Source organism: Lynx rufus, unplaced genomic scaffold (genome assembly GCF_022079265.1).
Source record: "Lynx rufus isolate CCGP_SWC_20201006 ecotype Redwood Valley unplaced genomic scaffold, mLynRuf1.p SCAF_6, whole genome shotgun sequence".
NCBI classification, from domain to species: domain Eukaryota; kingdom Metazoa; phylum Chordata; class Mammalia; order Carnivora; family Felidae; genus Lynx; species Lynx rufus.
Window position 1 is genome coordinate 94,535,011 of NW_025814878.1, and position 15,457 is coordinate 94,550,467.

Genomic DNA, 15,457 nt, shown 5'->3' on the forward strand with positions numbered 1-15,457 from the left:
AGACTAAAAGAAAGCCTTTAGAGGAGAATGTCTTTTATTGATTTCTAATCTACATTGCATCCTTGCATAAACCCCCCTGATATCTTTAGACTTCAAGTAGACTTTTGTTCTCTAATTCTGGCATAAGTTTGTGTCCAAACAAAAATAAAGGTAATTACATTAATCAAGTTGGAAGAGTCTGTTAAGGTGAGCTACTATAAGATTGTCATTGCCAGCAACTAAACAAGCCCAAAGTGGCCCTTCTTTCATTTTTCTCTAAATAGAATCCATAGATCCAGCTAGACTCATGACTAATACACGTAACTGTTATTCTTATGATGCCAGGAAAAGCAACTCCATAATTTCCTTACCAGCCTAAGTGGAGAAATAAAAACAGGCAATGACTCCCATAGTTAACAAAAAAGGAACAGAAAGAATAACGAGAAATTTCCCTAAATGGCAAATTTCAATCCTTTATGATGAACCTACTGAGAGAGAACTGATCTACACTGAATATAAGACATTTTTGAAGCACCTCAAAGACAAAATAACCATTGTTTTGGATCTGTGAAGCACACATCTATCAGACGTTCTCTGGAGCCATTTTGCCAACTGCGACCTAATCTATGTCAGGAAGTATAGTGTGTATAACTCTTGTTCTCAGAGGGCTGACAACTCAGTTGAGTAAGCCACCAAATAATCACACTATGAGTCAAGTCGTGTCACTTGACTCCTCTCCAAGCTCTCTAATGCCTCACTTTCTCACATAGAGTGAAAGCCAAAACCCTTGCTATGCCTGTAAGGTAATGCCTACCAAGTGCTATATGACCTAATCGTTCCTATGCCCCACTAGCCTCTCTCTTCCCAATCTTATCTGCTGCTGTGATCCCTCTCACGTCCCCACCACTCTCCCCACTCTAGCACAGACACTATGATACTCTCCCCCCAGAGAGTTTACACTTGGGCTCTTTGCTTTTTCCAGAACTCTTTTCTCCCTGGAATGCCAATTTCCCCTTCCCTCCCTTACTAATTTTATTTTTTTTTCCATAGAACTTATTGTAATATGACATTTGTTTATGTGTCTATTGTTTTCCTTTCTTCGCTAGAATGTAAGCTTTATGAGGACAGAGATGATTACTTTGTTCACTGTGGTATCTCCAACACCTAGAACTGTGCCTGGAACCTAGAAGGAGCTAAATCATTACTTAAAGAATGAATACATTAATTGACAGCCAGAAAAAGCTCAGGATGCTGGCTATTATCCAATATGAAGGCCTCAAGGGGTGTTGGCTGTCAGCTTGGGGTCTCCCATTACTTTTTCTGGATTGACTTTTTGATTTCAGTATAACTCAGGAAGAGAGAAATCCTCAGGCTAGAAGATCCATATGGTCTTTCACCAATAGAGGACCAGAAGAAGGGAAGTGGATTGATGAGTTCCACCGTCAGAGGTAAGAGTAGAGGCTGAAGTTCCCATCTCTGATGGATATGAGAAGTCAAAGCCAGAGATCACTTCTTTGGGAACTTTACAAGATTTTCAACTTCTCCATTTAAAACAATTGTTGTTGTTCCTCCCGTTTGCTTATAGCGATACCGATAAAAGTTTTAATACCAAAAGAGAAAGATATCAGCTCTTTTGAAGAATTTGAGGGTGGGGTACAAGTAAGGAGATCACATTTAAACCTACTGCTAATTTTGAGGGGGAAAAAGTCCAGAGTATGTAGAGTTCCTGGGGCCTGTGAAAGGTTTCAAAGGCCCATGGGACACTGGTCTGAGCCTGCTGTTAATTTGTCTTTATAACTCATCAAGTGTACACTTGTGCTGGAACATTGCTACTCCAGGGCACCATGAAAATAAACATTATTTCTGTCCTTTGGAACTTGAAATCATAATTCTAGGACAACAAGTTGGTACTGCCTCTGGCTGGAGACCAAAGTTGAAAATTAGCTGCCAGCACTGACCTGGAGAATCCATTATTAATATTTTAAAATAATGGCTTCTTAGAGCAAGCTTCTTCTTAAATTAGTAACTTCAACTATTGGACTGTGTTTAATTGCCTTTGATGACAGTATTAAGCCCTGCAGTGGTGTAATGAGGGAAGAACAGAAATAAAGAACAGGGTCTCCATTCTTCTGGGTTTATTTTTATCTTTTAGAAGAAATAAAATGTACAATAAAAAGCAAGAACGTAATAAACACAGCATATAGCAGACTCTGTGAACTGGCTAGAAATTCTACTAATTTGATGGATCCAAAGAGCTAGTGAAAGTACCACAGTGTTTCTTTTACCCATTTGCTTCCGTCTTGTCTTTAGTCCCCAGTGTTTTATACATATGCATATATTCTAGAATTTCTGTGGCAACCAGCTCATAGCAACTCAAAAACATACTACCAGTCAAAACTGTTGACAAAAGCAATATTCTCTAAATGATTTAGCTGGTTCACTCGTTCAATTAATAAATGTTGATTAGCTTTCATTCTTTTAAGATCAATAATATTATATGCTTGAAGCAAACAATTAAGCCTTTTCTACCCCTTGAATAAATATCCCATATTTCAAAACACTATAGTGCAGAGCAAAATTTTCAAGACTGTGGGAAAAAGAAAGATTTTTATAGCACCCATGAGCTATGGGACTACTGACACACAACTGTAGATATGCGGACTTCAGTTTTTTTTCATCAAAATAACGGAATAATAATTCCTGCCAATTGCGAGAATCTAACAGGATAATGTTCATGACAGAATTTTGTCAAGAAAAAAAAACACCAGGGGCGCCTGGGTGGCGCAGTCGGTTAAGCGTCTGACTTCAGCCAGGTCACGATCTCGCGGTCCGTGAGTTCGAGCCCCGCGTCAGGCTCTGTGCTGACAGCTCAGAGCCTGGATCCTGTTTTAGTTTCTGTGTCTCCCTCTCTCTCTGCCCCTCCCCCGTTCATGCTCTGTCTCTCTCTGTCCCAAAAATAAATAAACGTTGAAAAAAAAAATTAAAAAAAAAGAAAAGAAAAAAAAACACCATAAAATAAATTTGAAAGGGAAAAACTTTCCTCTTCTTTTTGCATTTATAATATAAAGTATTGATTCTAAATGGTCTACACCATCCAGCAAAGTACCTACCTAAAATATTTTTTAAAAAATAAAAACATACATAGGACTCCAATTATTGTAAACCACATCCCCTAGCTCAAGAAACATTTGATGGAATGTGTACAACAACACAGATTGGCTGGGTTGAAGTATTCCAATGGTTGAAGAAAAGACAATACCGTGACTCAAAATGTAAGAGGTGTAGATGATAAATGCTGTAGCACTTAAGTGTGTTGTGTCAAGGAAAACTGGTCAAGGACAAACCTCCTTTCAGCTTGAAGAAGACATCAGTTCTACACAAAAGCTTTCAGAGCTGCACTTTCTGAACAACAGTGACCTCAAGGGCCCTCAGAACAATGACTCATGCACCACTAAAGCAGGACACATCAGCTGGCATTCAGAACTGGGAACAAAGTATCTGAAAGCTTAAGCACTCTTCTTTATAATGTTCCAGTAAGCAGCATTTTGCTTTTACCTGTATATAGCCATGTGGCTCATTTTTTTAAACTATTGTTTTGTACTCTCCAGATTCAGTATTCATCTTGGGCAACAATGAACATTTTGTAATGGCATTAAATATCAAAATCAAAAGCCATATGTCTTCTAAACCAAGCTTCCCTACCTACCACCAAAGGAGGCCAGTGTCTTACCCATCCTGGAGAACCTAAACTATTTTCTCATCCAAAGAAAAGGCCCCACTGGCCTCTGTTAATATTGTGAGGACTCAGCTCAGGAATTAGCAAAGCTTTGTATGCTATATCCCTCCTTTCCTTTTGCTCCCATTATTATGCTAGGAGTAGTCTACTTACAGGTGTGAAATATCCACATCCAAATTGACCCCACCCAGTCTCCTCCTCTTTCATAAGTGATCATATCTTTTCAGGCTATGGGAAAATGCTAGAACAGGGCCCACACTGGAAGTGCCCAATGAATTTCATACTTCTGTGGAGGCCAAATTCCCCAATTCCTTCATCAACCTTTCCTTATTCTTTTTTAATTATCTAAAATTCATAATGATTTGTTTGAAAGTCACCCAGAACAAAAATGGTCACTATCGCTGTGATATGAGATAATCCATTTAAACTCTGTGTGAGCCTCTGTTTCTTTATCCATAAAAAATATTATCTTTGAGATCATACTTCAGAGGTCATGTGTGCAATAATAACACCTCTCATAGGTACCAGGCTATATTAGCAACCTCACATATTATGATACATGAGCCTTGCCGTCCCCCTGTGGGTTGACAGAGTAGTTATTCCAACCTCCCATTTTATAGATGGGTGTTTCCAACACCCTCATCTCTAAGCCCCTTTCTTGTTTTCATGCACGGTGATGCTGTTTAACAGAAGAGAAACTGAGGCACAGTTGGTGAACTTTTTCCATATCCATTCCATTCTCCTGAGCTGAATACTAAATAGTTTGGCTTCCAGAGTAAACAATGGGAATATCTTAAGAATAAGGGACACAGGGACATGGTCATTTCTTTTTTTCTTTCAAATGTTGAATTGGCACAATTGCAGTGTAAACAAACAACTAGGTAGCCAAGTTAAAAGAAAAAAGTATGAAAAATTTGCATATCCTGAAAATGCCAAATCTCAAAAGCAAAATGGTTTCTGTATTAAGCTTGTATCACCACAGTGATTTCTCGTATATTTTCACTTCAACCAATTTATTATATTTTTTCCCTAAAATAGGACTAAAATAATTTTAACTAATGGCTTATTTTATATAAAACATATTTACTTACATAATTTAACTATAATCTATCATATGTTCCCCAAAATTTTGTTTTTATGTGCTACATACACACACACATTTTATAAAAAGCAATGTATAATATCAAATTACCTATTATATGGCACCTATATGTGTGATGCTATAAACAAATGCACATATGTGTGTGTGTGTGTGTGTGTGTGTAGTTTTGTTTTCCAAAGGCATTCTCACTTACTCAAATTATTTAGAAGTTAATACTAAAGAGGGTTTGAGATGGCAAATATTGGAAATTCATTCATAAAAATGAAAACTTATAATTTCATTCATATATTACTTAAGAGCAAAAATATCATAAATCCCTAAAGAAACAAATGTCATATGGCATTCCTTGCATACAATTATTTTTATCCTATTCCGTCCCCAAGTAACGAAACACAGGGTTAGTATCATGAAATAGAAGTCAAAGTGATTAAATTGAATGATTATATCAATCCAGATGTTCCTTTTTGTGTGTGATAAGCTTGCTTGATAATAATCCCTTCACAAACAAACCTATATCTCAAGGGAATTTGGGGATTAAAACTTAATTTAAAACTTGGTTAAGAAATTCCTTGAACTCTTTAGAGAAAGAGTCTAAAGCAAATGCAAAGAAATTATCATTAAAGTCAGTCAAAGCAGTGCTTTGTATTTTTCTCCCTAAAGAACACAAACTTAAAATTCACAGAATTATTTTATTAGGCAAGAAACGGTTTATTTATTACATTTACAGTGAGTTGTTTTTATGTGTCTCTTTTCATGAAGTCATTATATATATTTGCCTCTTTGAAATAGTTTCTTATAATATTAAGCCAAGAACTGAGATATATGTGTATGTGTGTATATGTATATATATTTTTCACTCATTTATCTCAAGAAACAAGTATATCATTATTTTAAATATTAAAATAGCTGTGGTAATATTTCCATATATAAACTGGGAAACCATTCAACTTTATTATGTTATTTCAATGCTTGTTTCCATGGCAACTCCTTCACATCACACTGGTAGTAATCATAGACTCACAGTGCTGGAAGGGTTTGGAAAGCAGGTAATAGAATGCTCTTGTTGCTCATTTAGGAAACTGAGGACTAGATTTCAGATTTGTGACTTATCCACTGTCAGCCCAGTAGCTAGTGTCAGAGAAGGAATAAAAGATGGTTCTTCTGGCCCCCATTCCAGCATGCTTTCACCTATACTATGCCGCCAGCCACTCTTCTAAACTAATGGACACTATTTATACACGGACACACACATACACATGCAAACACACCCCGTATATACACCATATGTATAAACATGAATATACTCAAGCAGTTTGTTTAATCAGGCTATTTTTAAGAGTCAAACTATACTTTTTATGGGTTTTCAGTATTACAAATGAAAATAATATCATTTTGGCATAACAATGACAAGATGACTTGTTGGCTATGGATGTAGAACACAAAAACAATTGCTTAAAAAGGGGAAAAATCAGTATTAAACAGTGGTTTTGCCTTCTTAGTATCTCAAACTGCTTTACTAGCAATTTTTGTAATTCTACTGAAGGTGCCTATTGTTCAGGAATTCATAATTATAAATAATAAAGATTAAAAGATATAAAGCAATCTTTAGTAATGTCTAGGCAACTTACTTCATGGTTTCAATTTGCTAACCACTGTAAAAGAATAGAAAATACAAAACCCTATGATGAAAAGTAATTCTATGTAATCAAATTTGCATCTATAAATAACAGATTCTAGAGTTTAGATCAGTACTAACACATTAGCCCGTAGCCCTTTGTTAAGCCAATGAAATATGGTTACTCCAAATTGAGATGTGCTGTACATGTGAAATACATAGCATATTTCAAAGACTTAGCCTCCAAAAAGGAATATAAAATATCTCATTTATACTGATTATTTGGTGAAATGGTATTTGCCTATCACTAAATAAAATACATTATTGAAATAAATGTGGTCTGTGTTTTACTTTTTACTCTTTTAATGTGGCTACTAGAAAATTTTAAATTACATTTGTGGCTTGCCATTGTGGTTCACATGATATTTCTCCTGCTCATTACTGATCTACACCATTTACATGCTAGCCTTCCTGTCTGAAATATCCCATTTCTCATTTCTTGAAGTCCAGAACCTGCCCTACATCATCAAACATGACCTGTCCTTGAATGTTTTTTGCCTCTGTCCTATCAGGAAGTAAGCGCTCTCCCTCTCTAAACTACTAAGATGCAAGTTCCTGGCAAATAAGGTCTATGTATGGTTTTTATATATGTTGGTAAGCTACAAAACAACCACCATGCAACTACAGTAAAGCATCAGTAAAATTTTGTTAGGCAAACAAATATATGCAGTAAATGTATTCTCTGTTCACTTTCACTCAGAAAAATCTGTCTTGAGAGATCAGAATTTTTGAAAGTAGGTCCATGACTTAATAAGAGGATACATACCAGCTGACTCTCAGATACTGTAGAGGATGGGGAGGACAGGTTTGCCTGAAAAATTAGAAACATGGTGTTTATTTAGTGAACTTCATAATTTCACAAAAATCCATATTTTTAAGTTCTTTGAAGTTCTTTTATTATTAAAGAACACATGTCCATTGTAGAATTTTGAAAAGAATAAGGTAAAAGGAAAAGTATCATCACCAGAAAATGTTGAACATTTTTTGTACATTGCCTTACAATATTTTTCCTATGTTTTCTTATGCAGCTCATATAATAGCATGATGTTTTATGTGTTACTTCTCCTTAACATCTTAACATAAGCACTATCACAAGACATCAAAAATTCTTCAAGATGACATAATATTTCAGTCTCTGTATATACTCCACATTTTGCTTAAACATACTAGCATTGGGGCGCCTGGGTGGCTCAGTCGGTTGAGCGTCCCACTTCAGCTCAGGTCACGATCTCGCGGTCCGTGAGTTCGAGCCCCGCGTCAGGCTCTGGGCTGATGGCTCAGAGCCTGGAGCCTGCTTCCGATTCTGTGTCTCCCTCTCTCTCTGCCCCTCCCCCGTTCATGCTTTGTCTCTCTCTGTCTCAAAAATAAATAAATGTTAAAAAAAATTAAAAAAAAAAACATACTAGCATTGTTGGATATTTATATTTGTTTCCAGCAAATCGACACAAATAACAGATGTTCACTTAAAGTATCTTCATATACAAAGGAAAGTTTTCATGCTTTGGAAAAGAAAACAATTTAGTTTTTAAAATTGTTTTCCAGTAAATAGGAGGCTAATATTATTTCTTCAGCCTTGGTTCCTGAATTTCACTCCATCTGGATTTGGTTTCCTTCTTACTGAAGTAAATGCTGTGGTCGTTCTTTCAGACCTTATTGTCCTGACTTTGTCTGAAAATGTTTCTATTTTGTTCTCATTCTTCGACAAGAGTTCTGGACACATTATTTTCGGTGAATAGTTATTATCTCGCAGCATTTTGAAGACACTACCCCACTAGCTCTGGCGTCTGTCACAGCTGTCATTCTAAATGTCATAACTTTGGTGGATCATCTGTCTTCACATTTGGTTAGTGTTTAAGATGTTCCTCCATGACATTCCGCAACTTCACTATGATGTATCTGAGGGTGGATTTCTTTTTAGGTGCCTTTTTTGGGATTTGGTGTAGTCCTTCATTTGGAATATGCATATCCTTCAATTCTGGAAAATCTTCCATGAATACCTCTTCAAATATTGCTTTGCTTACATTATAGCTCATCTCTGTTTATGAAGTTTCTAATAAATATATATGTAGTCTGCTCAATCCATCCCCCATTTCTATAAAATTTCCTTTCATATTTTTTGTTTCTTTATGCTGCATTCTGAATCCTTTCTACATACAAGTTTAACCGTTAACTAATTTCTCTTCCATTGTATATTAACACATTCAACATGACAATTGAATTTTATGTTTTGATGGCTTTATTTTAACTTCTGGAAGTTCTACTTGGTTCTTTTTCAAGTAATTTTGATGGCATCAATAACTCCTTTTAACTCTTTTAGCGTTTTTACTATAGCAATTAATTCATTTCAGATTTACCTATAATTCCTTATTGCTAAATCTCCCGTTTCTTGTATCGGCTGACTCTCCCTCATGCCTCTCCTCCGTGATGTTCTTTAGCCATTTTATGGCTATTTATTTTTGATTTTGAACTCATTTTCAGTCAAGATAATGTTTGTGATGATTTCTATATGTACCTGAGAAGTCCTGGACGGGGAAACCGTGCCTACAGTACATTTTATGTTTGTCTTGTGGGAACTCTAGGACTTTCACTGCTTTCCATTTTATTTCATCATCTTAATATTCCTAAACTTAAAGAGTGGTAGAACCTGACATCTTCATGTTCCAGAAGTTTAGAACCATTTTCTCATTGATGGCTCTTTTACCAACTAAGGGTGTTGGATGAGATGGTGGAAGCATTTATACTTTTTTTTTTTATTCCATGCTTCATGGCCAAAGTGGACTTCTGGGCTCCTGAATGTATACAAAGGATGCATTTACAAGTTTTAGACTTCCTAAATACTGAAAGTTAAAATCTGAGCTCCTGGCTCCTAGCACATAGGTTCTGATGCGCCTACATTCTGCTAGAGCTTTAGCTTCTTCTTAACACCCCCACTTGGAGTTACCATTCCATTTCTGGCATTCAAACATTTCTCTTTCTTTACTTTAGATTGGGTTACATAAACTTGTTTTTTTTCTTTTTTTGAGAGAGAGAGAGAGAGTATGAGTTGGGGAGAGGGGAAGAGGGAGGGAGAGAGAGAATCTTCAGCAGGTTCCACACTCAGCACAGACCCCACTGTGGGGCTCAATCCCATGACCCTGAGATCATGACTTGAGCCGAAATCAAGAGTTAGATGTTCAACAGACTGAGCCACCCAGGCACTCCACATAAACATTTTTAACAATTACATTTTATCAAGCATTTCAGCATTTAAATGGGAGGCTGAGCTTCCACATCAACAGCCTTCAACTTTGACAGGAAATAGTCAACATACAAATGCTTAATTACAAGTATACTTGGCTGAAATATGATAAAGTTGTGTTCCTAAGATATTTACATTCTTGTTGAAATTGCAGATGTTTTCGGGGCGCCTGGGTGGCGCAGTCGGTTAAGCGTCCGACTTCAGCCAGGTCACGATCTCGCGGTCTGTGAGTTCGAGCCCCACGTCAGGCTCTGGGCTGATGGCTCAGAGCCTGGAGCCTGTTTCCGATTCTGCGTCTCCCTCTCTCTCTGCCCCTCCCCCGTTCATGCTCTGTCTCTCTCTGTCCCAAAAATAAATAAACGTTGAAAAAAAAAATTAAAAAAAAAAAAAAAGAAATTGCAAATGTTTTCAAGGTTTGTTAGAGGTGTGTCAATACTGTTTTTACTCTCTGAGATATGAATGATAACAGCAAACTGAGAGCTTAGTGGTTCTTATGGTATTGCCAAGTATATAGAAGTATGAATCACCAAACATACTCACAAGGCACCTGCAGCCCTTCTCACCCTGTGCCTAGCATTGTTTGTTTTCTGCTTTTTCACTCATGCCTTTCTTCATAAGGACTATCATTGTTTGCTGTCATACATGGTTGGTCTATGGCAGCAGGGTATTTTGGCTAAATGTTCCCCATCTCTAATTGCTGGTGACCAGGCAAGTGTACACAGAGGTTTATGGCTATTCTGTGCTGCAGAAAACTGCCTTTTAGAATGCCCATCACATTCAGTTCACCTGGGGATTCGCTTTTAACCTCACGATGCAATATAAGCAATAATTATTTCCTCTAAAGTCTTACTGTTTCCCTATAGCTAATTTTTCATTATTGCAATAATGAGACAATAATCTATGGATCCCCTAAGTTAAATTAGTAGCTCCTGTGAAATATGCTAAATTGAATGTGGGTATCTTGACTAAAGCACAACACAGCTAAATTTTCATCCGATAAATATAGGAAAGAAGAGGTTACACGTTAAAAACAAAATATTTGTACAATTTAACTACATTACTAACATTTAGTAGTATGTGGTGCTAAATAATACCAAGTGATCATAGGGAAAAAATAAAATGCTCAAGAAAAACATTAATTAAATTAGGGGAAAACCCAAATATCTTTGTATTCAGTCTCCATAAGTCCCTCAAATTCCATCATTAGGAATTACAATGTTATAATAAGATGCTTTAGGCATCCCCATTCCATTTTTATTTTATCTAATATAATGGGTTTCACATCACTTTTATGATAAACTATTCCTAGAGAAAGGATAGAATTAAATGTGAACCTCAGGGTGGAGTAAATACTTATAAAGCCACTAGAGATCCTTTATCCAAGAAAAAGAATATTGGCTTATGTGTTTAATGAGTATAACCAGATTCTTTCAACCAACCTAACCATGTCAAGCCCTTTGAGAAGCCTTGCTTTGCTTTCCTAATACAGGTTAGCAGTGTTTATTCAATGCTGCATCTATAACTATGTTATTAATACTGTAGCAAATATTTTCCGAAAAGTGAGGAAAGATTGTCTGGTGAGCTAAGATTAGAGCAGTGAAAGGTGGGAGAAGGCAGCTCTATCTGAACCACTGTTCACAGGTTAGCTAAATGAAGGTAGAGAAGCAACTTGATGTACCTAAAACTAAACTGGAAATTGTATTGGAACAACACTAAAGATTTTAGTTATTCATGTCTATCCACATTAATACTAACTGTGAGGAACTATGATACTGTGGAATGTAAGAATGGCTGTTGTGCGAAACAAAATCCTATAATCTATTCTATGGCCTCTAACATCATTTTAACCATAAAAGGAAAGGAAAGTGTAAGAAAGGAGGATCTATGTTAACCAATGTACCGTCATCTTAAAAACTGAGAAACCAACAGTCAAAAAAATGTGAAAGTCAAAATTTCTTACCTCAAAGAAAATGTATTAAAGAGTTAGATTACATGGAAAGCAAACGAGTTAGACAAAGAAAAGAAAGGAGAATTTGAAGTCCACTGAAAAATAAATTCCTACAGAAGGCCACCACTGTGCCAAGCCAACTTTGGAGAAACCATTTTGCTTTTCCAAAGACTTGATATCGAGGCTCAGGAAGTACAATGAAGCTCCTTTGTCAGTGTCTAGATTGCTTTTGCTTGCAATGTGCAGCTTTTCCCCATTCATGACACATGTCCTTTTGACTGGTATCACACCAGCTCCCTCCCCGGGGTCTGGAACAAGATCAAGTGGTTCCAGTTGCCTTTGCCTTCTGCACTCTACACTTCCACTTTTGGCTTGTTGGGTTTTTTTGTTTGTTTTTTCCCCCCCTGTCAGCAGCCACATCCCTCTCACCTGAATATAACAACCAGTTCAATATCACTAAAATGTCTTTCTTCTACCTTTTCTCTGTTGACTAATTAACCTGTATTTCCTTTTCTCATGGCTCAAAGAACTGTAATTAGTGATAATGTGTTAACTAAATACTTGTCCCAGGCAAGACTACTCTACACATGGGCAGTAAGACAAATTTTAAAATATTAACGGAGCACTTAATAATCACTGAATACTGAGATTGGTATTGAGGAAATATAAAATGATAAAATGATAAAATACTGTCTTTCCCTTCACCTAGCAAGTGTTCCTATTATTTGTACATAAGTCGCGATGGACACAAAAGAATGAATCCAGTGTTATGCATGTTAGGCACCAAGCCCCTAGACATACATTATGAGGCATCATATCTTTCTTGCTTCACATTATTTATTCTAACTATCTATAGACATTACCCTGTATGACTATCTCATTAGAAACCATTTTATAAGTTAGTAATACATTCCTAAAAGACCTACATACAAAAAGTAGATTTGAAAGTGTTTAAAAAGTTTGAGTCTTTATGCTAAGGAATGATGATTCCATCTTATCGTGAACATAATTAATAGGCAGGATAAGTGGGCATAGTGACCAGTGACAGACACTGTTTATATGTGCAAATGAGGAGATAAAAGGTCACATCAAGGGGAAGTTTGGCTGAAATATGGCACCTTTGTGTTTGGTAAAGTCTAAAATGATGATGACAAGGATGCAAGACATAAAGAGTGTCTCGTTAAATCTTCTCTCTTCCTCCTCACTTACTAGAACCCAGATAATTATTTTTAATTCTTTCTTCATCCCTTTTCACATAAGCATACGTTAGAAATATTTCTGAACGAAAAAAAGAAGTAAATGAGAATAATCAGAAGAGTGGAATTTCTTGCTTGAAGTGTTCACAATTCTTCCTGTAACTCATCAAATCTTTGGTCACATCCTACGGAAGCAGATCTGGACTGAGGTCTGGATTGAAATGGACTAGATTGAAGTCTCCTCTTACCTTAAGATCTGTGACTACATTAAGCATGCAGCGCCTGTGGAACACTCCAGCATAGCAACATTTCCAAGTATAGCAACAAAGGGAGTATGTGAGCTGACTAAATTGGAGACTGTGACCTTTATTTGAATACCTGTATATATAGTGGGGAATATTCTCAATAAAGTTTGACACATTTTTAATACATTGTGATATTTTGAAAGCAATATGCTTCCATTGTTATGAATTTTTTCTGTCCCTCAGGCTCATTAAAATGGGATCTTACCTGTTTACCATATAATATTCAATAGACCTATCTCTGTTATTTCTCTGGCTCTTAAAAGTAACTCATGAAATGTAAAGAGTTGATAAAATAAGTTTTTATCTATAGATTTTGATTCCAACTAAGGGTTTTTTGATACACTAGTAATAGGACTAATACTTGCCTTATTTTCTGAGTTTGCTCTTTATTAGGAAAGCATACTGTGACTTTGAATTACTTGAATGAAATAATTTATACCAGTAGTAGTTAATGAAAAATAAATATTTACTAAGACAAATGTAATGCAAAAGCAAAAAGGACATTCCTCTTCAAAGGTGGTAAAGTGAAAACAGAATAAAATAGAAATTCAAATAGAAAATCCATTCTGTTACATAAAGGGAAAGAAATTTTTTTAAAGTGTCATAAAAAACAGTACCTCTTAAACATTATCTGATAAACTATGAATTAATTTATATGAGAGTGATTTAAAACGTTAGAAATATAGTAAACATCATTTTAGATATTGTCACTAAATTTGAAAACATTCAAAGTTTACCCTGAAGATTACTGAACATGAAGAAATAATTTCGACCCAGAATATAAATACTAATGGATAAAATATTTAAGGAAAACAAACTATTCCCATATTCTTGTACTTCTCACACAAGTATTTTTTTAATGTTTTCAATCTTTATTTATTATTGACAAGGCATGAGCAGGGGAAGAACAGAGAGAGTGTGAGACACAGACTCTGAAGCAGGGTCCAGGCTCTGAGCTGTCAGCACAGAGCCTGACGCAGGGCTCAAAGTCATGAACCATGAGATCATGACCTGAAGCAAAGTTGGATGCTCAACTGACTGAGCCATCCAGGGGCCCCAATTCTCACACAAGTGTTAATGGTAAGGGCTTTGACATGAGGGAGACCTGGGTAGGATTTTGCCTACTCTGACTTCTAAGACTTGGTTTCCTCCTTTATAATATGAAGATCTTAAAATAATAATACCCACTTCATAAGACTGGTATAAGGTTAAATGGAATACTTAAACTTCACTTGAAAGATAAGAGCTCAAACCAATTGAAAGTAATATTAATAACAAATTAAGATAATCAATCTTGCAATTGACCTGTGGAGATCACTGTAACTCGACATGTTGTTAACCTAGTTTAAATTCTATTACACTTAAGAAAAGTTCAATTAAATTACTTTAAAATAACTTGCAATTCAAGTACACCATGAATTGAAGAAAGCTTTGACTAATTAGACTGAATTGATGGTGCTTTTCCTGCATCTGTCTCATCCTAGAAAACAGACTATGTGAAATGTAACAGTATGTACAATAAAGAATAAGAAGAGGAAACTAACTGATTTGCATTTTGGTTTCCCCTTCTTCTTCTTTTTTTTTCCCCCATGGAGAAAAGGCACCCTTTCACCAAAAGCCCCAGAAAGAGGAATTAGTCATACAAATTCTCGTTATTTAATAAAGCCATTATAATCTTCCCAGGAAAACTGGAAATCCAATAGGTATACGAATACATTGAAAACTAGTAACTTTGTAAGTCTGCTTTCACACATCAGTCAGTTCTATGGCCAGCTCTTCTCTAATTTCTACAAGAAAGTATCTTGCTCATTTACTATTGTAAGTGTTTACTATCTCCCCCATTATATGCTGCAGAAATGGGGATCTTATTATTGGGTTGCTCCCTCACCCCAGTAACTTCTCAGTGAGTACTAGGACATAGTAGACACTCAGTAACTATTTGTTGAATCAATGAGCAAAAGCTCATTGAATAATAGAGCTGAACAATTCTGACTATATTTTCTACTAGTTATGAATCATAGATTGTATACTATACTTTTAGAGAGCCCCCAGAGGTCAGAATTTTGAGCAGTCTGTGCTAATCTACTTGAGAATACCCTGAAACGTCACAAAACTTTGTTTCTTGGCTTGAATTTAAGTCTTCTCTTTTTTTTCCTCTGTGGTGCAGGAGTTGGTAAACTATGTGATCTCTGTTTTTGAATCTAATCTAAGAATTTCTACAAAGTCAATGACACACCAAGTCCCAGCAGCTACATACTGTGAAGATGTCTAGTTTCTT

At 36.0% G+C, this 15,457-nt stretch overlaps 1 protein-coding gene across 1 annotated transcript in view; it reads right to left on the reverse strand.

The window, feature by feature from the left end:
- Window positions 1-15,457, reverse strand: part of MLIP (muscular LMNA interacting protein) — a 118,102-nt gene that overhangs the window by 28,300 nt on the left and 74,345 nt on the right. Inside the window, exon 10 of the mRNA XM_047103022.1 lies at window positions 7,259-7,303. Within this exon, the coding sequence (XP_046958978.1) occupies window positions 7,259-7,303 (45 nt within the window). The remainder of the gene's footprint in view (window positions 1-7,258; window positions 7,304-15,457) is intronic.